The following is a 23,538-nucleotide window of genomic DNA, read 5'->3' as shown; positions in this document are numbered from 1 at the left end:
GCCGCCTCCTGGTGGTCCATAGCCTTGTTGTGGAGGACCGCCAAAGCCACCGGGACCACCAGGAGCTTGAGCACCTGGAGGGCCGAAGCCATTAGCAGGAGCATCACCGCCAAATCCACCTCCGTGGTAACCAACGCCCCCGCCTCGACCACCCCTGTAGAGAGATAAGTCACAAATGAAGATTATGTTGAATGTTTGAACCAACCTGTAGCCATCGTCACGTCCACCTCGAAAGCCACCTCCACCTCCACCCCGGAAGCCACCCCGGTCCCCAAAGCCGCCACCTCGTTCCCCAAAGCCACCACCGCCCCCTCTAAATCCGCCACCGCGACCGCCACGAAATCCGCCCCGGTCGCCAAATCCTCCTCCCCTACCTCCTCCCCCACCGCCTGCAAAACCGCCTCGTCCACCGGGAACTCTTGGAGGGGGTAATACGGGTTGTTCGACTGGTTTGGGGCGTCCGCCAAGACCTCCACCAAGACGACGGGGTTTCCACCCTCTTACAGTCCGACCACGTTCGACATCGACAAGTATGCGTTTGCCCATGATATGTAAACCATCAGATTCCTTGTAAGCCGCTAAAAAGAGCTCAGTACAAATGAAAGAAACAACACTTTTACCATCATTACCTTTCATATCTCGTTCGCGTTCATAGACGATGAATGCGTAGCCTCTGCAACGACCTTTCTGGTCCCGCACAAGCCTTACCCGTTCAATGGTGCCAAAACTCTCGAACTCGCGTCGAAGGTCACTTTCGGTGGCATTTTTATTCTGCATCAAAAGGTGAGCGAAACGCACAGAATTGATACGATGATGAAGCTAACCAGACGTGAGATGAAGAGCGTCTTATATGGGTCTCCAATGGCTTCCGCATCATCTGCAGGCTTGTCTAGAAATATGAAGATGCTTAGCGGACCTATATCACGTCGACAAAAATGACCACTCACAGGTCTCCTTTGCGATCTTGAACTCTTCTGTCTTTTTCTTTTTGCGTTCCTCTCTCCGAATTTGCCGTTTGGTTTCTTCGGCCAGTGTAAATGCAGGTTCCTCGCCTTCTTCCATCCCGTCTCCAACTTCACCATTCCCCGCGATTAATGTTGCAGTTGAGACTTCCTTGAGTCGCGCTAGGATACTTGCAACACCATCAACATTTTTGGAAGTTACACGATGAATGTCTTTGCCAACTGGTCGTGCATAGGGAAGAGGCGGTCGAGGTGCAAATAGTTTTAGAAGATTTGGTGGGAGGAGATGTGTGCCAGGCATGGCAAGGTATTAAGACGGGACCTTGCGACAATGCTGAGGTGCAATTACAAGAGCTCAGTAAGCTGCTTGCTGTAAACTTTTTAGAAACGTGTAACGAGTCGTTGTGTGAGACGGCGTTCAAACTCCGCTGACTGAAACCTTGGTCTGTGCGCTGGTGCAGGTGAGTTGGTCGCCGCTATCCGTGACAACAAGCTCATTCACAAATCACTCCTCTGTATTCAGAAATGAGAAAAATACATGCTTTCCAGTCATGTAGCAAAATTTTTATTTCCCGCACGTCAAGTGCATCACGCTCTCTCGCTAGCCAAAGGTTTATGGCCTCCACGGCTTTCAGTAGACCGTACACCGTATCTTCTGCGGGTCGAGATTTTACCTCCTTCTTTTGCCACAATCAACTGTGGTCCGCTCGCAGTGATGGGCTAAAGCCTTCTGATATGACTCGCGTCCGGGGCATTGCACATGCAGTTGCAGAACCAGATGCAATTCACGTCACCCCCGCAGGCTTCAAAGAAGTTGAAGTACTCACCCCGAGACGCCTACTGAGGATTTACGCGCAGCTTGCCAAGTCACGCCTGACTATCTTGGTCGTATTGACCGCAATGTCAGGAGTAGCTCTCTCACCACTTCCTGCGACAGTCCCAATTCTCCTCTCCACAGCTGTTGGCACGGCCCTCTGTTCAGCCTCGGCAAATACTTTGAATCAACTTCAAGAAATACCTTATGATGCTCAAATGGCTCGCACCCGCCAAAGACCGTTGGTTCGCAGAGCCATTTCCCCTTTGCACGCTGCAGGATTTGCCGCTGTGACAGGAGTAGCAGGTCCTGCAGTACTGTGGTTCATGGCGAGCCCAATTACAGCATGTCTAGGCGCAGCCAACATTGTACTTTATGCAGCGGCATACACTTGGTTAAAACGTAAAAGCGTCTCCAATACCTGGGTGGGCGCAGTCGTTGGTGGTATCCCGCCGGTCATGGGTTGGACGGCCTGTGGTGGAAAAATTCTCCCATCTGCAGATTACCCAATTCACCTTTTCCTTCCTTCGTACTTCACAGAGGCACCACTAGACACGTCCATGATTGATAACCCCCTTGGCGCGTTCGCATTATTCATGCTTCTGTACAGTTGGCAATTCCCTCATTTCAACTCATTGTCGCATTTTATTCGAGGTTCCTACGCTCAAGCAGGCTACAAGATGCTGTGCGTGCTAAACCCACAACAGAATGCTCTCGTGGCTCTGCGCCACTCCTTACTCCTTGTCCCTATTTGTTCTATCTTATTCCCACTGTCAGGATTGACTACGTGGGCCTTTGCTATCACAAGCTTAGTCCCGAACGCAATTTGCGTTCGTGGTTCTTGGGCCTGGTGGCGGCGTTGTGGAGAAAAGGAAGCAAGGATATCATTTCAAAACTACCTGTGGTATCTACCGGTGATGCTGGCCCTGATGATGGTTCACAAGCAAGGGCTAGAATGGAGACGTTGGGTAGGGATGCAAGATAAGGTACCGTCGGACGGAGCAGATATACCAAAGCCAAAAGTATAAACTGTCCAATTAATCTTGACATATTATGCCTATAGCCACTGCAAGTTTTCACACGTCAGATCAAACTTACTTTCAACTCATCTACCCAAGGGCGACTCCGCTGTGTTGCTGAACTTTGCACGTGACCGAGCCACCAGCTTCAATCGTGGAACGAGCGGCTCAGCGCCTGTTTTCTGACGACGCGGAGCTTTGGCCACAATATCGGACGCGTTTTTACATGGGCGTGCTACCCCCACTTGCGCGTATTGTGGGCAACATGACTGAGACAGAAGTGGGTGTATTACCCCCACAGTCTCATGATATTGGCAACTTTGCATCTGGTAATGCTTGCAAGACGTATTTGGGGAGAGTACAAACGACGTATAAGGTCTCTGAATGCCGTTCCTTCTGATATAGTGGCATATAAGTCTTTGGACACTTATGCGTACCTGTTGCCAGCGATTTTGCGAGCTTTGCTTTGATTTCGGACGTTTGATTGGATTCGGGACGTTTTTATTTCATTGGTCTAGTTGAATGTTGAACGTTGAGCCATCGAGGAACCTAGTCACCTGAGCTAAGTTTATGCCAGTGTGAGCGTAGATGGCCAAATATAAAATTCAAAATTCAATCGTCTATGACAACATCCTGCTTGTTCTTTCTCTCCTCCCTACGTCCCTCACACCAATCTCCAGCGCTATTATGCTATACCCGGAAAACAGTGAGCGTGCATGAGTTGTTGCACGCCATGTCGCAGGTCTGTTCTGGCATTGTAGCCCGGCACGTGGTCCGCACATTCCGGCTGCTGTTGTGTACATCTGAAGTTATGGTGGCTTTTAGATATGCGGCGAGCCACATTATAGAGAGGTTCACCTTCTACTTTGTGAGCCATTCATCTGGCAGCTATTAAACCCTGATCGAGAGGACCATATGTGTGCTTCCAGATGCTTAGACATCTAATCCCGCGAGGCACACGGCGCCCGTATGCAAGGGAGTGCATCTTGAAGTCGCACGTAGTCCTCCACCATCGATTTTGAACGAGTCAGTCCGTCCCCCAGCTATCGGGTTGCTGTCCTTTACAGCTGATTATTTTGCAGCATATCGTACCTGCCACGATCGAGATAATTCAGACTCGCGTTAATCCAAGTAGTCAGATGTCCAACACATCATCATTGCATATCTGCTGACTCGGGGAGGGCTTACATTGTCAAGAAACTGAACAAGTTCGTACTTTCTGAGCCAAGTATTTGTGAAAGGGAAGCGGGAGTGTCAAGGTTGATCTGCATTAGGTTTTGGAGTCTTGAAATGATCTGCTCGTGCAAATAATGCTAGGTATGATTGAAAGTGGAAGTCTTCATTCGCGCACTGAATTCACTTGCGATGGGTGAAAGCGTAAGGCGATAGCCCGTGTTAAGAAACAAGTGCGCGTGGACGAGGGCCATATTTCGGATGGAGCACTGGCGCTGGCCAGACGCCAAAATATATGCCGTGCAATCAGATCATGGTATATTACACCTAGAACATGTGATTCAGACTCGATCGAGGGAATAAATAATTATCGAAAACCTTGCTACACCGCAATTTTTGGCTTTGTCTGTGCAGCCTCTCGTTTTATCCTCAATGCCTCCAACCTACGTTTCAGTACACTGACTTTCATGTCTGCCTCTTCCTGTGCCCTCTCCTCATCTAATAAGCGGTCCATGATCATTTCCCTTTCATCCTGATCCTTCCTCCGCCTTTCCTCGTCCGGGTCTGATTTAGCCTCAACCTCTGGAGGATCCTTCTCACCCTGCAGGGGAGGGAAACCTTCTGCCACGTCAGAAACCAGATCCGGTTCTGCAAATACAGTCGCCCGGTCATATGTCTCGTGTGCATCAGGCGCATTAATCACCGTCTGTTGGAACTTGATCCACTCTTGGTCAAGCTCTGGTTGAGTAACGATAACAGCCTGAGTGTGTGGCCCCGATTCCTTCGCGGGAGCAACTATAGAAAAGTCGACCTCTTCGTCATCCGAGTTGTCTGAAAGGGATGGCGGTGGCGCTTTTGAGGGGTCAGAGAAAAAGTCTGACGGAAACGCGCTAGAACGAGGAGTTGAGGTAGCAGGCTCGGTTTTCTGCTTCTTGGCTGCATCTCCGCCAGGGACATCTTCAACTGCCTTTCTTTTAGCGACGTTAGCCTCCTGTGCAGCCTGTCGCTGTTCCCTAACCCTCTCCTGTTCTTTAGCGCGAGACACGTTCGTACGGTGTGCTTTGCTGCCGAGATGACCGTCCCAAGCAGATGCATGCTTGATATTCGTTCCGCAGACGGAGCATCGCAACTGTCCGGTTGTCGTATAAGATGCTAGTGAATGGGTTACTCGTGCTTCCTGGCGTTTGGCTTTAAGTAGGGCACGGACGTCTGCCATGATAGAGAGTTGCTCGAAGCTAACCTTAGCAGAGGAGTTGGTTATATCAGCATACTACTTTAGGCAACTGCCATAATCCGGAGACACCGTACTACATAATGCTAGTGAACGGTATTGACAGTCACCGATCGTGAATAGCGTTGAACAGCACTCCGAGAATCCCAAGACCCTTTAAATGTCGATAGCCTGACAGTCTTTCCGCTCTGGAGTTTGTAATCGTGCTTGTTGTTCTCGCGGAGGTCTTCTAGTGACGCCTGCTGTTTCTGCTGTTAATTTCGGCTATCCTGTTCGCCTCGGCTTTTGTTTATCAAACTTGACAGCATTGCATTGTGTGGATGCGGCTACACTCTTCAGTTCGCTAGCACTGTGATACACAAACACATGCTCCCCTGCGCTGGACATCTGGACTCATCCATTACTTGATAATATCCAGCTTCTCTTCAAACGTTCGGACGGTCGGAAACTTTGGATATTTGGGAATGACAACATTAAGAATGCGCAGATGCTCATAATTTGCAACAGGGTCCCGGAATTGTCACCGAACTATGACGTGGTCTCGTAACCTCCAAAAAGAGAAAACCCGCTAATTGCAACAGATTTCGGAGCGTGGCATGCTAGTCTACTCGCGTCCTCATCGTGATGCATGTTTCATTTTTGTACAGATTCCACGCACGACACCTTACCGGACATAAGAAGACGGCCAATCGGATCGTCATCCCGCCTACAACCGTATATATGATCTCGGAGTTGCACTCTAGCCTGGCTTGTACCAGAACCAAGAAGACACCATGCCGCGATTTATGATGTGGTGTACCCACTTCATCACGCTCGTCGTTCCAATCGTCTCAGCAATAGAAGTCACAATTCCTCTTACCGCGCCCTTGGGAGCAGCACCACTTAAGGGGAACCTCGTTTCGCTTTCAATCGAGCAAGATAGGTGGAACGAATGGGCAGGGACGACAGAACCAAATACATTTTTCAACAACGTCCTTGATAACTTTATCCAAATTACGAATACTCCTCCCTTCGTGAGAATAGGTGCTGACTCGGAGGACCATACTGATTTCAGCCATGACGTCGAGGTAAATTTATTTTAATGTGAATTGGTTCGTGTGTTTAGCTGGTGCATAGTACGAAGAAGATATTTTCCCTCCTTCAAGCACAATCACGCCATACCCAGAAGCCACTAATATAACTGTTGGGCAAGGCTTCTATGATATTATCTCTCATCTTCCCAACGGTAGTTTAACTTTTCAGAGACTCTCAAGCGACTAACTTGCTTTACTTTCAGGGACGCAAGTTCACTGGGGCTTGAACTTGAGGGAATACAACCTCACGGCAGCCTACCTCGAAACTGTCGCGCTCATGAATGCATTTTCTTCCCCCGCTGTCCTAGAGAAACACATTGATCTGAAGTTCATCGAAGTTGGCAACGAGGCTGATCTCTACCACAAGCATAAGAGCCGTAACGGCAGCTGGAATGTACAAGAATATGTCTCTGAGTAAGTTTATGACGACGACTTCCTTATTAGTGCTGACCGGTATGTATATAGGTGGGAGGAATTTGCGTATAACGTATCGATAACAGCCAACCTTTCCAAGTTATCTTGCACAAAATTAATCGGAGCCGCTTTCGCTGGGTCTTCTCACAACAACCTTAGCGGTTTCTCTCCGCAAGCTATATTTAATCTGGGCATTCTTGAATCTCCTGCAGGTCAACTGATCGAGACGTATGTTAAATACAACCTTAGAATCTGGATGGCGTGCTGAATCCCATGGTTAGCATTTCGCAGCACCATTATAGTGGCTCATTCTGTACTGGCAGCGGAGCTGCGCTGCAGGACTTAATGACCAAGAGCTATATCCGTGGTAATTTATCCGCGTTTATCCCAGATATTGAGGCGACCTTGGTCAACGGGCTGAAGTACATCCTCGGGGAGACAAACAGTAAGTTATCGTCTGATAATTGTTCGACAGCACTAGACTTGCTAACTTGTTCATAGGTATCAGTTGCCACGGTGCACCTAGTAAGGTCGACAACATGAACAATGGTCGCAATAACTTACGTATGATCGTCCTTTTCACCAGATGTTAGCAATACAGCCGGCGCCGCCCTCTGGTTACTTGACTACACTTTGTATGCCACACAAGTTGGTATTAGTCGCTTGCACTTCCATGAGGGCATTGGCTACAAGTACAATTTGGTCAGTACTCATCTAAGTCAATGCGGCGTTGCTCAATCCCCTTATGAGCAGATTCAACCCGTGACGCTTAACTACTCAATTCTCGACGGTTCCCCGATTGCACCGCTGGCACCGCACGTACAGCCAGCATACTATGCAGCTATTATCGTCGCAGAGGCTATCGGGTCATCTGGGACCACGCAGGCAGTTGAAATCTCCATCGATGAAAATAATGTATCGGGCTATGCATTTTTTGAGCATGGAAGCCTCTCAAGAGCTGTCTTCATAAACACGGTCGCGTACTTTTCCGGCGCTGGTGCAAGGAATTCGACTCACATCGATTTCTCTTTCACGGGTCTCGGATATCCTCCTAACAATACGAGCGTGAAGACGCTGAAAATTGGGTATGAGCTGATTTCTTCATCGTTGCGGCCTGGATGCTAAAGCTATCTATAGCTATGCCTCCGACACCAGTAATCTGACCTGGGGAGGTCAGACGTACGAGACTAGCGACGGTAGAGTTGATGGGTCCCTAACCGTTGATGTCTTACCTATCAGCTCTGGAGTAGACTTGCAAGAGACGGAAGCAATCCTCGTTACGTTTTCTTGACAGTAATTATAATGCAGTCACCAGGACAATTATTCGCTGCGTCTTGCCGATATCACAATACATCCTTCGTACGTATCTATTTACATATACATTCACCTATCACACAAGTTCCATTCACGTTCACTCCGTTTCAATGATCCTTTAATATTCAGTGTCTAGAATATTCCTTTCCCTCAGTCTTTCCAACTAAGACTGAATTTTCCCTTCCTCGTCCCTAGCCTGAGGCTCTTCATTTTTCAGAGAGAATGGGGGGGAGTGGGTGGGGTTGTAATCCAACTTTTGTCCTTTGCAGAGTTGTACTCTATGTAGGACACTACTTTCTAACATAAGGGACCCCTGGTGTACCTTTTACATCCCTGAGTGCATGAATGCCCTGATGTGGGGTGTACCTCCATTAGTCTGCTGTTCCTATTTTAGACACACTATTCTGGTGGGAGGGGATGATTTTGAGTGCTGTACATGTTGATATACAATATTGGCTTAAACTAAACATGTACTCTTTGGTATATAGTGAGCTAGTACAGGAGTCAGAGAAGCATTGAATTGGTACATGTTGAATCTATAGAGGTGTGCTGTATCAGTCTGTCAGTTTGTGGGGTAGTGGGATCACACCTAGATTGTTCTTGAACCTTCCAGTAGTATTGACATAGCACACTAAGTGTGGCATTGCAGCTGAGTCCAAGAGAAGGAATGACATGAAGGAGGCATCATGGCCTAGGGCCCAAGTTATTACATGGCATTCACAGTAGTAATGAGGGCAGTCTAAGAGGAAGTGAGGTATGGTCTTGTTGATTCCTGAGCAATGGGGGTAGTGAGGTGAGTATTATTTTCCTATGTGATGCAGGTATTGATGGAGGGGGATGTATTACATGCATAGCACTATGTACTATCGATGGCCCAGTAATGCAAATCAGCCCGGTAATGCAACATTTTGATGTATGGCCTCAATTCACAAATAATTAAGTACCGAAAAAAATGGACTGTGTCAGTAGTCTGTAGAAGAGTTCATATGCGTAATTTGAAGAGCCTTGGCAGAGTTTTGCGTCCTGCAGAAAATCAACACTGGTCAAAATCAGACTCAATTTTGCACATCAGACAATGATTGACATGTTGCACATTTGCACAAGTATGAAATTTGGGAAAAAAAGACATGTGCATAAACTAGAACACTCCTGCTACCTATTCTGCCCCCTCAATCGGTGTTTGGAAGAGGTTTGTATGAAAGAGACAGTTGTGCAAATCATGGTGAGCTCAAATGTGACAGACATGTGACATCTCCAGGCTCACAACACATTGGTTCATTTGCACGCGACTCGCTATACAAACTATCATCAATCATATATCATATCCAGTGCCAGGTGCACACTCTAATTGTCTACAAGTACTACATTAATAAACATACACTTCCACTCATTCTATAATGCCGAAATCAGCATTATACCGCAAGGATGGTCTCAAGGCAGAGGCATATGAAGCACGCATCCAGGAAGCCATCACTGCACTTCGTGAAAAGAAATACACCAATGTTGCGATGGCCTGCCGTGAACTTGGTCTCACTGACTTTTACCACACTGTCAACTGGTGTTTTCTTGGCAAGACTAAACCCTGCGTGAAAGCTCACATGCAACAACAGCTCCTCAACCACACTCAGGAAAACATGCTTCGCAACTGGATCAAGTGGCTCGGAGCTACTGGAATACCACTGTCAAAACGTACCATTGCTCCTAAGATTGAATCACTGTGTGGATGCAAGCCATCATGATGCTGGATTGAACATTTCATTCGACGAAATCCTGACTGCACTCTTCTCCAACCTTCTGGACTTGATCCAAAGCATGCACGACAATTCAACTTTACAATTGTCAACAAGCACTTCGAGAACATCCAGCACATATTCAGCAACAGTGATATCCCTCTCTGCAACATCTTCAACTTCGATGAAATAGGCATTCAGCTTGGTGGTGGTTGCAAAACCAATGGCGAGCTCTTTTTCTTTGCACGGGGAGACAAAAGCAAGTACAAACTCAAAAGTGATGATCTTGAACTTGTCACGATTCTTGAAACCATCTGCACAGATGGGACAGCTACTGTGAAGCCCTGTTTTGTATTTTCGGGCACATATCACAGCTCGGAGTGGTATGATGCACCAGATGGAGTCCTATGATTAATCTTGGTCTTGTTTGTTGTCCTTTGCTCACAGCTACATGTGCTTCTAGGATTGCAACCACCGACAATGGCTGGACTACTGATGCTGTGTGTGTTGAATGGTTTACAAAATTTTTTGTTCGTGATGCCAAGGCACATGCAGACACATCGAAGCCAATAGTCCTTATCTACGATGGACACGGGTCCCACAACACCATTGAGTTGATCGACACTGCACTTGCAAACAACATCACACTGTACCTCCTCCCACCTCACACAACGCACCATCTGCATCCATGCGATGTCGGGGCCTTCGGACCCCTCAAGTGGGCCTGGTACAGTCATTGTGACATGATCTATGAAAAAACTGGTCAGCATATGCAAGCGAGCGACGTTGTGCGGGAATATCTAGGTGCATGGGACGAGTCCTTCAAGGAATCAACTATTCAAAAAGCATGGTCGAAGTCAGGGATCACTGTTGACGAGAACAGCCGACCGAAATGCACACCAGAGATCTTTACAGCTAATGACTTTGCCCTGAGTGTATCCTTGTCAACACAGCTGAACCTCCCAGAGGGATATCCCATTGACTGAACTAATTCCTCGTCATCTGAAGCTGGATCTGACAATGGAGGTTTGATTGACACTGATCATTCAAATTCATGTCCACTCACGACGCGCCATTCGAAACGTATCCTGGTGCATGAACCTGAAGCCGAAGCCAAAATCGAGCCTCTCCCCCCACTCAACAGTTATCCTCTCTCGGACTCTGAAAATGATGGTGACATCAGCGAGACTGATAAAGTCGTAATGTCCAGTGTTTTCAAGTGCAGGTTTGCCAAACTCACATCAAAGGCTGCAAGGTACAGACATCAGTGTGACGAGGCTACTGCTCATGCCATACTCGCTGCAAGTCACATTCACAGGCTACAGGGACAACTCAATGCAAAGACGAAGAAGAACAATGCTGGCGCACATAACATTCTTGAGCCATCATGGGTCATCACTACCAAGGAAGGTTGCATGGAAGTGCAGAAGCAAAAAGAGGCATGGGATGCCAGAGCACAGAAGGAGGATGAACGGAAGCAGAAAAAACTAAATGAGGCCATCGAGGTGCGCGAGCAGAGAACACAAGAAGGCAAGGACACCATGTTGTTCAGTGGCATGCTCAAAAGCCAGAAGCTCCCATTGCTTTGTGACATTGCATGGACGTTGGACATTTCAGAGGATGGGACATGAGATGAGTTGATCAAATGAGTCAGTGCGTTTTTCAATGCCAGTGAGAACACACACCTTCATCACGATCCACGTTACAAGGGACTATTCATGACTGGCAAGCGTGCACCAAAGCGGCCTCTCCCGGCACCTGCAGATGATGAACTACATGAGCCACCACATCAACGATGTCACTTGGGTGAAATCATGAACTCCTCTCCAGTCTTGCCTTTGGATCCTCGACTGCAACCTGAACATGAATCACCAATCTACTCATCACCAGATCTTGACACAATTAACTTGCTAAATGATACCTCAAATGGGTGGTTCATGCCATATGAGCCTCCCGCTGGACTGAGCACAAGCATCGTGTTTAATCCCCCACTGAACCATGATGGCCGTTGTAGAGACTCATGCCTCTCCTTGTGCAATATTGCAGTTTTCACCAAGGAGTATACAGCACGAACTTGTAGCATCACTCTGTATGCTTCCTACAGCTATTCCTACATGAGGCGCAGCTTTCCCGCGCATCATGCAATGTGCGCGCAACTTCCCGCGCTTCACGATGTATATGCATGCGCGCTTTCCCGCGCTTGAGCGCCCTATAGCACCAGCCATCCGGAAGCATCCATCCACTGTCCACCAAGTTCCCTAGTGCGTATATTTCCATTTCTCACATTTGCATATTGTTCCATCTTTATTTTTATCATGGACCCTTACTTACATATATCCTTACATACCTTACTCGGTAGCGCTTCGGCTCCGCATGACAGCGCTTAGGTGCCATACTTAAGCGCCAGCAGTACATACTATTACTCACTTACTCACCCACAAAAAACGACAGAGGACCGAACCACAACGAAACCCATTTACTACCTAGCGGAGTATAGTTGAAATCTATTCCTTGGCACCTCGCATATAACATCTCTCAGCTTGCATCTCGCACCTCTTGTCTAGTGTCTAATCATCACTTAAGCAAACTCACTCTTACTCTCTCTTGTTTCCGCATACACGCACGCGCATTCCCACGCCTCGCACGCACCTGCGCTTTCCCGTGCTTCACATTCGCCAACCAGTAGCGCCTTCAGCGCCTACTACTAGATCCTTGCTGCACTTGCTTCCCCTTTAGGGTTGAATGCACTTGTCGTCTCAAGTATAGCAGACTAGGCAACGCGCTGAAAGTACAACAATTCAGATGGTGAGTCTGAACAATGTTGGGTCTTGCAGAACCTAGCTGCTATGCGACCCTAAAGGGTTTCTGGACCAGACTCAAGGCTCAGATAAGAGGAAATATGATAGAAACTTGCTGAGTACTCTGACTCACTCATACTGGTAACTGGTGAAAAGATAACTTGATTATGTAAGCTACAAAGTGCCAACATAAGGTAAGGTAAAGACAGTCTCTCCAAGCCTAGCCAGAAATGAATCCCTACATCTCATGGGAACTTTGAATCATGACTGTCCCCAGTCATCTATCTATGCAAACCAAAGCTAAGCTAAACTAAGAAAACTAACCTGGGGGTCCTTAAACACCTTTTGTTTCCTTGACGCGTATGCCAGGTAAACTGCGCCAGTGAGTAAGGGTCAGGCAATGCAATAAAACGATAATCTCCAGACTTTGCTTTGAGTACTGGAGGAGCAGCGATGATAAAGTGATGTAAAACACGATGATGGTTGCATGGATGACGACGGGGAGTGGACGGATCGAAAGGGGCGAACGAGGGCTTCGAAATGAGTATAGGGTCGACTAGGATTGGTCAAGAACTGAGCAAGATATGAAAAGAATGATGAAAAAGGGAGGGAAATGCGAGAATGGCGGATTGCGGAGGAACGCGCGGACGTATCGGGAAGCGGATCGGACGGATGGAAAGCGGCGGCGAATGCGGTCAGAATGAGTATAGGGTCGATAGGTGCGCGATCAAAGGGTGAGGAGATATAGATAAAATGGTGGAAAAGGTGCAATAAAATGGGGGGCGACGGAAAACGCGAATGGTGGGCGAACGGCGTGTCGGATCGTGGCGCCGATGGGCGCAAATGAAAGCCATGAACGGGGGCTTCAAAACGGGTGTAGGGTCGAGGGGGTTCCAATGCAAAATGGGCTGGTGAAAGTGCGAAAAAGTGCGGAGGTGCAAGAGGGAGGAGGAGGAAGGGGTATGGTGCAGGGCAACAAGGGCTGGTCCTATCAAAAGCGGATTGGGGAAATGGACAGAGCCACTGAAGGATGGTAAATGGCCAAAAGAGCTAAAAGAGACAGGCCTTTGAGCACCCAGAAAACCCTTATCTCCCCTCAACTTCTCAAAACACCAAAAACTCGATAACTCCACAACTACTGCTCCAAATTCGGTGAGCCAGGGCTCAAAATGACCGGACGGACGTGGGGAATACGACCCTAAGTTTGCGAGAGATCCGCTCGGAAAACGCGTGAGAAAAACGCTTATCAATGCGCTGGGGAGGAGGACAAGATGCTGAAAACTTGGGAATATGGGAGAAGCTGATAAGGAATGACTGTGGTAGGATAATAGGCGAATTTGGGGGATGATTGGAGAGCTGGAAGAGCCTAGAAACACAAGAAACCCTCGCGGTGGGCTCCAGTTGAAGGTGAGGAATCTTGACTATAGGTGAAACGCTAAAGCTAACGGGGGTTCTACAGTAAGACCAGGATACGAGAATACGACTCGACCCAAAGGACAGCTACTGAGAGAGGTTCCTCTTTAATGTAATGGAGGGAGTCTTCGCCAACTAGACGGGTGGTAACAGGCGCGCGAAGGCGCGAGAAGATAAGGCGCGCGAAGGCGCGAGAAGATAACACGCGCGTAGGCGCGAGTAAGTAAATGCGAAGGCGCGCGAAGGGCGCGCGCGAGCGAAAGATGCGAGGGGCGCGCGCGTATATGGAAGCGTGCTTTTGAGCGATGGGGGAGAGTGTTCAAGTATAACAGATGCGCGAGCGATGGTAGAGTAGTGAAGTATAATCGGATTTCAAGTACTAAGGTGCACTTATACAATTTGCAGTATACTCAGATAAGGGAGAAGGGAAGCAAGCAAGTTAAAGGAACTTTCCCTCTATTTAAGAAGGGAGATTACGCTATGCGGCGCGCTTCCGAGCGTGGTACCGAACCGAGTAACCATATCAACTCTAAATATATTCTAAAGCCTATGATAGACTTTCTGTATGTAAGCACGGAGATCGGACCGAAGGTACGTCAATTCAGTGAAAGGGATAAGAATAACGCACCAGTAAATCAGCGAGGACATAGGACGGACGGACGGACAAGGGTACCAAGGCCTAAGGGGAGGCGCACGAGCGCGCGCGAAAGGCGCGAGTGCGTGTAAGGCGCGCGAACGAGGCGCGTACATAGGGCGCGCGCGTGAGAGCGTGTATGACTGATCCTTCGGATAAGAGCTGGAACGTGTAGGGAATTATGTGGGTAATAGGGCCGTATATTCGCATTGAGAGGCGCGAGTCTCTACAGCGTGACCTTACAACATTTATAGATACAGTCAGGACCACTGTTTGTGCCTCGCTGTATTGTTGAACCTTCACTGAAAACATTGGACATCAGACATTGGGTTTCGCATTGGCCCATCAGATATCACGCTCACTCGTCCTCCCTATGTCCAGTCTCATTGCGCTAGCCCCACTAGGTGTGTAGTTACTTGTTTTCACATCCCTAACATTGTTGACCGCATTATTACATGTATTCCCATAGTCTGCAGTACATCATGTCTTATTACATAGGACATCGGATCCGAAATATTGTGCTACTACTTTTGCCTATAGGGTTCTGGATTTCTATGTATCTACATAAATATTGGATTCCCCATAGCATCATCATCATCCAAGTAGAGGACAATCGTCTCCAACGCTTAGGGGTCAAACCCAATATTTTGTGGTTCTTAGTTGACATTGCGAATATCATCGTTCCTTCACTGTCTGTATCCGTCATCGTTATTATTGTGCACACCACTTGCTTTCCCAATGCTCGCTATCACGTTACTATTAGTTTCCAATACACCAAACCCAAACCCAATAACCCAAAACCCAAAAAACATCGGACCTGACACTTTTGCATTAGACATCATAATTATACCTTCGGACATTGTTTCCTGCGCTCGGATTATTGACCCCACATCACTCACTAACCCCAAAACTATTCCCAGACTGCAGACCCCTGGGTCAAATGCACTTGTCCCGCAAGTACAGCAGATAGGCAGTGTAAGACCACAACATAAAGATATCAGTTTGGAGCCATCTTTGTATAGCCCCACTCTGTGTTGTATACCTACACCGCAGTGCCTCATGTTTATTTACATGTACTTCGGACCTGAAATATTCTGCCGCTACTTTCACCTACGGGTTTCTGGATTTCTATGTACTTACATATATATTGGACTGACTTCGAGTATTATCATCATCCAAGTAGTAGGGAGCCGTTTCCTGATACTTAGTGGTCACACCTGATATTTTGTAGTTCTCAGTTGACATTGCGAATATTACCACTCTTTCTATCCGAAATACCTGTCCTTATCATTAATCCACATACTGCTCGCTTTCCCGACATTCACTCTCATGATTCCCAGTAACCTGCTAAACCCAAACTTGAAACCCACTAACCCAAAAACATTGGACCTGACACTTTGGCATTGGACATCATAGATATACCTTTGGACATTGTTTCCCACGCTTGGACTTTTGACCACATATCATTTCACTAACTACAGACCTATTCCAAATAGCAAACCCCTCGGGTCGAACACACTTGCTCTGTAAGTATAGCAGACTAGGCTGTGCAAGACCACAACACATTTTATATTGCTAAACACTTACTTTGTGTAGTGTCCAGCAATTGTTGTATCTCTACATCAGCTCTGACATTCTCATCCTCACAGCTCACGTTGACAACTGCACAATTACCAGCAGCAATCACTTGCTCATCGCCCAGTTCAAGAAATGGGTAGCCGCACACTATAAACTCACAGACTTGGGGCCAGTTGCATCTCTCCTTGGCATGAAGGTGACACACAACCATGTTGCATGCACCATCTCATTCTCACACAAGACCTACATTGAAGCCATACTCACCAAATACTATTATACAACTTCATAAATTTGAAGCTGTGCTCCATTTCAATGGATCCCAACCTCCCACTCTTGCATTCACAATCTCCTAAGACCCAACTCAAGTCTGCACGGATGAAGAACGTACCTTACCACAAAGCTGTCAGCTTGCTCATGCATCTTGCTATTGTGACACAGCCCAACATTGCATTCACCATGTCCACTGTGGCCCAATTTGGTGCTAACCCAGGTATGCCTTACTGGAAGACTGTAAAGTGAATCTATTGCTATCTCATTGGCACAAGAAAACTTGCACTCACCTTTGGTAGCTGTAGACAAGGGCTCAAGGGCTTCACAGATGCAGATGGAACATCGCAGGAGCACAGACACGCTGTAGGGACTGATTCCTAGCTAGGCTTGTAGAAACTGTTCTTACCTTAGTGTTATGTTTGCACTTTTGTAGCTTACATAATAAAGTTACCTTTTCACCAGTTACCAGTATGAGTCTGAGTCTTCAGTAGTTTTTTATGACATTTCCTCTCCTCTGTGCCTTGAGCCTGGTCCAGAAACCCTTTAGGGTTGAATAGCAGCTAGGTTCTGCAAGACCCAACACATTGTTCTGAATCACCATCAGAATTGTGGTACCCACAATGCTGTGTCGGGCTATGTGTTCCTATTGGACAGTGGTGCAGTATCTTGGGGGTTGAAGAAACAGAAGTTGGTGACCCTTTCAATGACAGAGGCTGAATATGTTGCAGCAATGCATGCTATCAAAGAAGCTATCTGGCTCTGATGATTTGTTAGCGAAATCTTTTGCCTGCTTACCCAGCCTACCATTATCCATTGTAACAATCAATCTGCCATCATGCTTGCTCAGTCTGGGGCATTTCATGCCTGGACTAAGCATATTGATATCCAGTATCATTTTATTAGATTTTCTGTTGACTAAGGCTCCATTTCTTTAGTTTACTGTCCTATGGACAGTATGATTGCAGATACTCTTACAAAACCCTTTCCCAGCTTGAAAGTCAAGCACTTTTCCTCCACCCTTAGACTATGCTCAGTTTGAGGGGGAGTGTTGGATATTAACCCTTTCCATGGTCACTTGGTACTGTTGGCTTATCTAAGTACCTACATATTTTTGTTTCCTTGTGCACTTCATAGCTTCCCTCAATTGACTTCACATGTCTGCTGAGGTTAGTACCATCTTCATATATAGCATGTACCTAACTAACAATATCTGTAGCTGAGCTGCTACAGGTACATACTAATACACTAAAGTTGACTTCGCATGTCTGCTGAGCTGAGCTGCTACATGTTGGATAATAGATAAACATCAGACATACTAAATGTTGAGCTCATTGTAGTGTGCAGTGAGTAGGCATTTCCTAATTAGGCAATAGGGTGCTAGTGCAGATGTCTGCACTTGCGCCAGGTACATAAAATTGTACACACTGAAAAATTATATATGTGTACTTCTGTTAATCTAGAGACTAGTAAAGCTGATATTGCTAAATGACTGCATTATTTTATTTTAAAAGTCTGACATGCCTGAACACTCTGTGATTTTTTTGGTCTGATAATCTGATGTTGCTGAATGACTGCATAACTTTCTTTTGAAAGTCTGACATACCTGAACACTCTGTAATTTTGTTGATCTAATAATCTGATGTATCTGTACAACTGATATGTGCTGATTGTTACTGATTGTTACTGATATCAGACAGTTGTCTGTCATGCAGGTAAATTAGGACATTCAGCAGAATTGTAGGTTTCCTGATAAGGAATTCCTTCCAGAATACCTCAGATATGGAACACTCCCACTTAGCATGTCAGCACTCAAAGAAGTCCATCACAAAATCACCCAGATATACCTATATCAACTGCATTGATCCCAAGATTCTGAAATATGTCTTTGTCAAACTAATAACATCATTCCCTAAAAAAGATCTAACCAGCCTATACTATCGATGGCCCAGTAATGCAAATCGATTTGCACAAGTGTTTCATGACTCAACCACAACACATAGAGCCTTGAAAGTTAGTGCAAATTATAGCTAGAAGCCTATAGATCTACTCACAAAAATCTTGAATTTTTTTTGCAATGTTACAGTACCAAGATATGTGCAAACACAACGGCATGTCCCTCTCCCTCAAATTTGCACCATGTCACACAATGTCACACAATGTCATACTTTGCACAGCATGAATGCGAACCAGCGCTCGTTCATACCATTACAGATTTAACAAATCGATTACGCTTGTTGCACCCTACAAATCAATTTGTATGTGAAATGTCATGTAAAGGTAGGAATGTATGACATAGGGCCAGGTTGTGATTGGAAAAAATGGTCCAGGGGCACCCATGAAACAAAGAATTGAACAGTGAAGGTTCAACGATACAGCGAGGCACAAACAATGCTCCTGACTGTATCTATAAATGTTGTAAGGTTGCGCGTTGCCTAGTCTGCTATACTTGAGACGACAAGTGTGTTTGACCCTAAAGGGGAAGCGAGTGCAGCAAGGATCTAGTAGTAGGCGCCGAAGGCGCTACTGGTTGGCGAATGTGAAGCACGGGAAAGCGCAGGTGTGTGCGAGGCGCGGGAATGCGCGCACGTGTATGCGGAAACAAGAGAGAGTAAGAGTGAGTTTGCTTAAGTGATGATTAGACACTAGACAAGAGGTGAGAGATGCAAGCTGAGAGATGTTATATGTGAGGTGCCAAGGAATAGATTTCAACTATGCTCTGCTGGGTAGTAAATAGATATTGTTCTGGTTCAGTCCTCTGCCATTCCTCTTTGGTGGGTGAGTAAGTGAGTAATAGTATGTACTGCTGGCGCTTAAGTATGGCACCTAAGCGCTGTCATGCGGAGCCGAAGCGCTACCGAGTAAGGTATGTAAGGATATATGTAAGTAAGGGTCCATGATAAAAATAAAGATGGAACAATATGCAAATGTGAGAAATGGAAATATACGCACTAGGGAACTTGGTGGACAGTGGATGGATGCTTCCGGATGGCTGGTGCTATAGGGTGCTCAAGCGCGGGAAAGCGCGCATGCATATACATCGTGAAGCGCGGGAAGTTGCGCGCACATTGCATGATGCGCGGGAAAGCTGCGCCTCATGTAGGAATAGCTGTAGGAAGCATACAGAGTGATGCTACAAGTTCGTGCTGTATACTCCTTGGTAAAAACTGCAATATTGCACAAGGAGAGGCATGAGTCTCTACATTGGGTTTGGTGCATATTGAGTCAGATATGATAGGGAATGATTTGGGTAATGATCAGCCTTCAACATGCATCGGAAAATAGACCTCTATGGGGCCACAAGGACTCCAAGTCCTACACTGTCAAGGTACATTTTCATAAAATAACATAAATGTTATCATTAGCAGGTTTGAAACCTGCGCAGTCTAAAGAGAAACAGATTTTGACTCTGATGATCACTTGCAATTTTATCTTTAGCAGGTTTTGAACCCACAGAAACAGATTTAGATTCTGTTGTATCAACTGCTTGGCTAAGACCAGTTAGATGCACTCCCAATAAATACATTCAGAAGTGATTCTTTTTTATCCTGCTCAAACCTGCCTCTGATTAGCTGACAAGCTGACTGACCATAAGCATATGTCAAGGTGTGCTTTCATAGAATAAAAATAAAAACAAAAAACAGGTTTCAAACCTGTGCTGTTCAAGAGAAACATATTTTGACTCTGGTGATCACTTGACAATTTCATCTTTAGCAGGTTTTGAACCCACACAGACAGATTTAAATTCTGTTGTATCGACTGCTTGGCTAAAACCAATTAGATTTACTTCCAATGAACCCAATGATTCAGAAGTGAGTCCTCGAGGTATATTTATCTGCATTTTGTCAGTTCTTTCAATAGCATGATCACTGTTGATTCTTTTATACTGCTCTTATTGCAAAAGACACAGACTCCTGCTGGGGCTCTTAACTTCAAGACCTGTTTATCTAACAATTGCTCTGAAAAAGTGCTGACAGCAGACCACCACGGTGAGTCCATGAGTGAAAACTGACAATGAAAGGATCTCACAGTGTGTTTTTGACACAGAGTTCAATATATGACCAAAGTCTTGATGCAAACTCGGAAGGATAAGTACAAGAACAATATAATTCTTTCCAAAGGTCTTGACTTGGTTGAAGAAAAAGATGAAGAAGAAGAGGAGCAGATTACCACATCAAACTTTCAAGTTTGATCCTAATAACCTGGGGAATGAGGAAAAATACAAATCTATTTATCAAGGCTGAGATTCTTTATTGTGCTTATTCAACAAGTGGTTGCCAGAGTCAACATATATTTCTCTTGAACTAAACAGGTTTGTAATTTGTATAATGATATGTGTCTTTTGCATTAACTTGTGATTCATCAAGTTCCACCATTTTGGATTTCATAGAATAAAAATATTGTTGTTGGCAGGTTTCAAACCTGCACAGCTGAAGAGAAACAGATTTCAAATCTGATGACATTCAACAAGTTTCAAACTTGTTGCACTCCGATGAAAACAGATTTTGATTCTGTTATGACAGCCACTTAGCTAAATACAACTGTGATAAGCTTGCAAGCAAACCGACCATGAGCAAATTTCAAGGTGTGTTTTCATAGAAAATGAATTTTATCACTGGCAGGTTTCAAGCCTGCGCAGTCTGAAGAGAAACAGATTTTGACTCTGATGATCACTTGCAATTTTATCTTTAGCAGGTTTTGAACCCACACAAACAGATGTAGATTCTGTGGTATCAACTGCTTGGCTAAGACCAGTTGGATTGTCAAAATGGGAATGAGACCAAGAAAATTTGGAATGGACCAATGGTAAGAATACAATGTGCAGGAGGCATGAGTCAAGAAAGGGAAGCCACATGTGTGGCATGAATCATAACAAGATGTGTTTTTTATAAAAACAAAATGACATCACTGTTGGCGGATTTCAAACATCCACAGTCTGATGGAAACTGATTTTGACTCTGTTGACCACTTGACTAAGACCAGTAAAGATCTGTGTCTGAGAAACTATTCATGGGCATTATTGGGAGAGCATCTCACTGATCTTAGCCAAGCGGTTAATGCAACAGAATCTAAATCTGTCTGCGCAGGTTCAAAACCTGCTGAAGATGAATTTGCCATCTGATCATCAGAGTCAAAAATCTGTTTCTCTTGGACTGCGCAGGTTTGAAACCTGCCAGTGATACAATTCATTTTCTATGAAAACACACCTTGAAATTTGCTCATGGTTGGTTTGCTGGCAAGCCAATCACAGTTGTCTTTGGTCAAGTGGCTGTGATCACAGAATTGAAATCTGTTTCCATTGGAGCACAACAAGTTTGAACCTTGCGGGATGTCATATTTTTTCTGTAAGAACATATCTTGAATGTTTGCTCATAGATGGTATCTCAGACATTGATCTTTATTGATCTTGGTCAAGTTGTTGCCAGATTCAAAATTTGTGTCTCTTGAACTGTGCAGGTTTGAAACCTGCCACTAACAACATTTTTGTTCTATGAAATCACACCTTGACATTTCCTTATCAAGATCAATGTCTGAGATGCTGTCCATGAGCAGATATTTAAGACATGTTCTAATAGCAAAAATGCACCATTTGACAGATTTCAAACACCATGAGGAAATGTCAAGACATATTTTTGTAGAAAAAAAGAATTTATCATTGACAGGTTTCAAACCTGTCATGGTTCAAGAGAAACATGATTTTGAGTCTGGTGATCACTTGCAATTTCATCTTTAGCAGGTTTTGAACCCACACAGACAGATTTAGATTCTGTTGTATCAACTGCTTGGCTAAGACCAGTTGGATGCACTTCCAATGAACTCGTTCAAAAGTGAATTCTCATGGCACATTTATTTGCATGTTGTCAGTTCTTTCAATACACATCATTATACAGATTACAGACCTGCTTAGTTTAAGAGAAATATATTTTGACTCTGGCAACCACTTGAATAAGCACAATAAAGAATATCAGCCTTGATAAATTTGTATTTTTTCTACTTCCCCAGGTCATTAGGATCAAACTTGAAGGTTTGATGTGTAACCTGCTCTTCTTTTTCTTCAACCAAGTCAAGACCTTTAGAAAGAATTGGATTGTTCCTTTACTTATCCCTCCAAGTTTGCGTCAAGACTTTGGTCATGAATCAAAATAGTGTTGTTAGGTTTTTTATTTGTTATGTGCATGGGAAGGTCTGAATTTGCCATACTGGTGCAGGAAGGCAGGGGTCTGAGTGAGGATAATGAATGATGCAAAGTCAGCTAATGCTCAAAGGGATTTGCAATCGACAAAGACAGACCTTCTGAGTGTGTAGAGTTTAAAAAGTATACAGACCAAAGGATCTAAAAGGGAGCACTAATCCAGACCACAAAAGAGTGAAGCTTACAATAAAAGTGGATTCTGAAGGAATCAAACCACACACTTAAAGCTGAACAATGTATGAGTAAAAGTGATATACCTCAAACATTTGCTCGTAGATGGTTGTCTCAAAAACTCATTATAACCAGTCTTAGCCAAGTGGTTGTTGCAACAGAATTGAAGTCTGTTTCTCTTGAACTGTGCATGCTTGAAATATGCTGAGTGATACATGTTTTTGACCTGCTCGGTACAGGAAAATCAGATTTTGACTTTGATGACTCCTGAACTAGCAACAATGAAGATCAAAGTCTAAGAAACTGTCTATGAGCAAATATTCAATTGAGCATGTTGCAGCATGAAAAATAAATGCATCATTTGACTGATTTCAAATCTGTAGCCTTTGATTGAAACATATTTTGAATCTATTGTGGCAATGATATGGAAAAGAGTATCTATGATGGGTTTTGGAGAAAACTATCCATGAGAAAATATCAGATTGTAATTGCATAGAATAAAAATACAATCATCGGCAGGTTTCAAATCTGCAAAGTCCAAGAGACACAGATTTTAACTCTGGTGACAACTTGACTAAGACCAATGAAGATCAATGTCTGAGATACTGTCTATGAGAAAATATTCAAGACATGTTCTCATAGAAAAAATGTGACATTCAATGGGTTTCAAACCTGTTGCATTCCAATAGAAACAGATTTTGATTCTGTCATGACAACCACTCAGCCAAATACAACTTTGATCAGCTTGCAAGCG

The 23,538-nt window shown here is 45.1% G+C and overlaps 5 protein-coding genes across 5 annotated transcripts; 3 read left to right on the top strand and 2 right to left on the bottom strand.

Moving 5' to 3' along the window:
* Positions 1 to 627: 627 nt before the first annotated feature.
* Positions 628 to 1,263, bottom strand: F5147DRAFT_553603 (uncharacterized protein; the record flags this gene model as incomplete). Its single annotated transcript, XM_041430454.1, has 3 exons — positions 628 to 771; positions 825 to 889; positions 948 to 1,263. Coding segments are annotated over 3 exons (525 nt in total), but the record flags the coding sequence as incomplete, so codon positions are not given.
* Positions 1,264 to 1,383: 120 nt separating this feature from the next.
* Positions 1,384 to 2,844, top strand: F5147DRAFT_643336 (protoheme IX farnesyltransferase). Its single transcript, XM_041433119.1, has 2 exons — positions 1,384 to 1,423; positions 1,486 to 2,844. The coding sequence occupies exon 2, from the start codon at positions 1,488 to 1,490 to the stop codon at positions 2,802 to 2,804; it is 1,317 nt and encodes a 438-aa protein (XP_041286351.1). The 5' UTR covers positions 1,384 to 1,423; positions 1,486 to 1,487; the 3' UTR covers positions 2,805 to 2,844.
* Positions 2,845 to 3,980: 1,136 nt separating this feature from the next.
* F5147DRAFT_724306 (uncharacterized protein) lies at positions 3,981 to 5,223 on the bottom strand. The gene is made up of 2 exons (XM_041439031.1): positions 4,347 to 5,223; positions 3,981 to 4,295 (listed from the first exon to the last, which is right to left on the bottom strand). The coding sequence occupies exon 1, from the start codon at positions 5,182 to 5,184 to the stop codon at positions 4,351 to 4,353; it is 834 nt and encodes a 277-aa protein (XP_041286350.1). The 5' UTR covers positions 5,185 to 5,223; the 3' UTR covers positions 3,981 to 4,295; positions 4,347 to 4,350.
* Positions 5,224 to 5,727: 504 nt separating this feature from the next.
* On the top strand, positions 5,728 to 8,159 carry F5147DRAFT_724302 (glycoside hydrolase family 79 protein). The gene is given in 10 exon segments (XM_041439030.1): positions 5,728 to 5,750; positions 5,764 to 6,266; positions 6,316 to 6,424; positions 6,476 to 6,686; positions 6,738 to 6,914; positions 6,968 to 7,131; positions 7,188 to 7,211; positions 7,273 to 7,388; positions 7,440 to 7,771; positions 7,824 to 8,159. 9 exon segments carry the CDS (start codon positions 5,973 to 5,975, stop codon positions 7,975 to 7,977), a joined length of 1,581 nt encoding a protein of 526 aa, XP_041286349.1. The 5' UTR covers positions 5,728 to 5,750; positions 5,764 to 5,972; the 3' UTR covers positions 7,978 to 8,159.
* A 1,289-nt stretch (positions 8,160 to 9,448) lies between these two features.
* On the top strand, positions 9,449 to 9,739 carry F5147DRAFT_542232 (uncharacterized protein; the record flags this gene model as incomplete). Its single annotated transcript, XM_041430262.1, has 1 exon — positions 9,449 to 9,739. A coding segment is annotated over one exon (291 nt), but the record flags the coding sequence as incomplete, so codon positions are not given.
* Between the last annotated feature and the right edge of the window lie 13,799 nt (positions 9,740 to 23,538).

Source organism: Suillus discolor (assembly GCF_016758755.1).
Source record: "Suillus discolor strain FC423 chromosome Unknown F5147scaffold_100, whole genome shotgun sequence".
Taxonomy (NCBI): Eukaryota; Fungi; Basidiomycota; class Agaricomycetes; order Boletales; family Suillaceae; genus Suillus; species Suillus discolor.
This window is presented reverse-complemented; position numbering and strand designations above follow the sequence as displayed.

What these genes read in the sequence shown, in the direction of transcription:
- F5147DRAFT_724302 (XM_041439030.1), top strand. Translation starts at nt 5,973, where the DNA reads ATGCCGCGATTTATGATGTGGTGTACCCACTTCATCACGCTCGTCGTT. An exon ending in ATTTCAGCCATGACGTCGAG is followed by an intron (nt 6,267 to 6,315) that starts GTAAATTTATTT and finishes GCTGGTGCATAG; the next exon opens with TACGAAGAAGATATTTTCCC. An exon ending in TTGGCTACAAGTACAATTTG is followed by an intron (nt 7,389 to 7,439) that starts GTCAGTACTCAT and finishes CCTTATGAGCAG; the next exon opens with ATTCAACCCGTGACGCTTAA.
- F5147DRAFT_724306 (XM_041439031.1), bottom strand. Translation starts at nt 5,184, where the DNA reads ATGGCAGACGTCCGTGCCCTACTTAAAGCCAAACGCCAGGAAGCACGA.
- F5147DRAFT_643336 (XM_041433119.1), top strand. Translation starts at nt 1,488, where the DNA reads ATGAGAAAAATACATGCTTTCCAGTCATGTAGCAAAATTTTTATTTCC.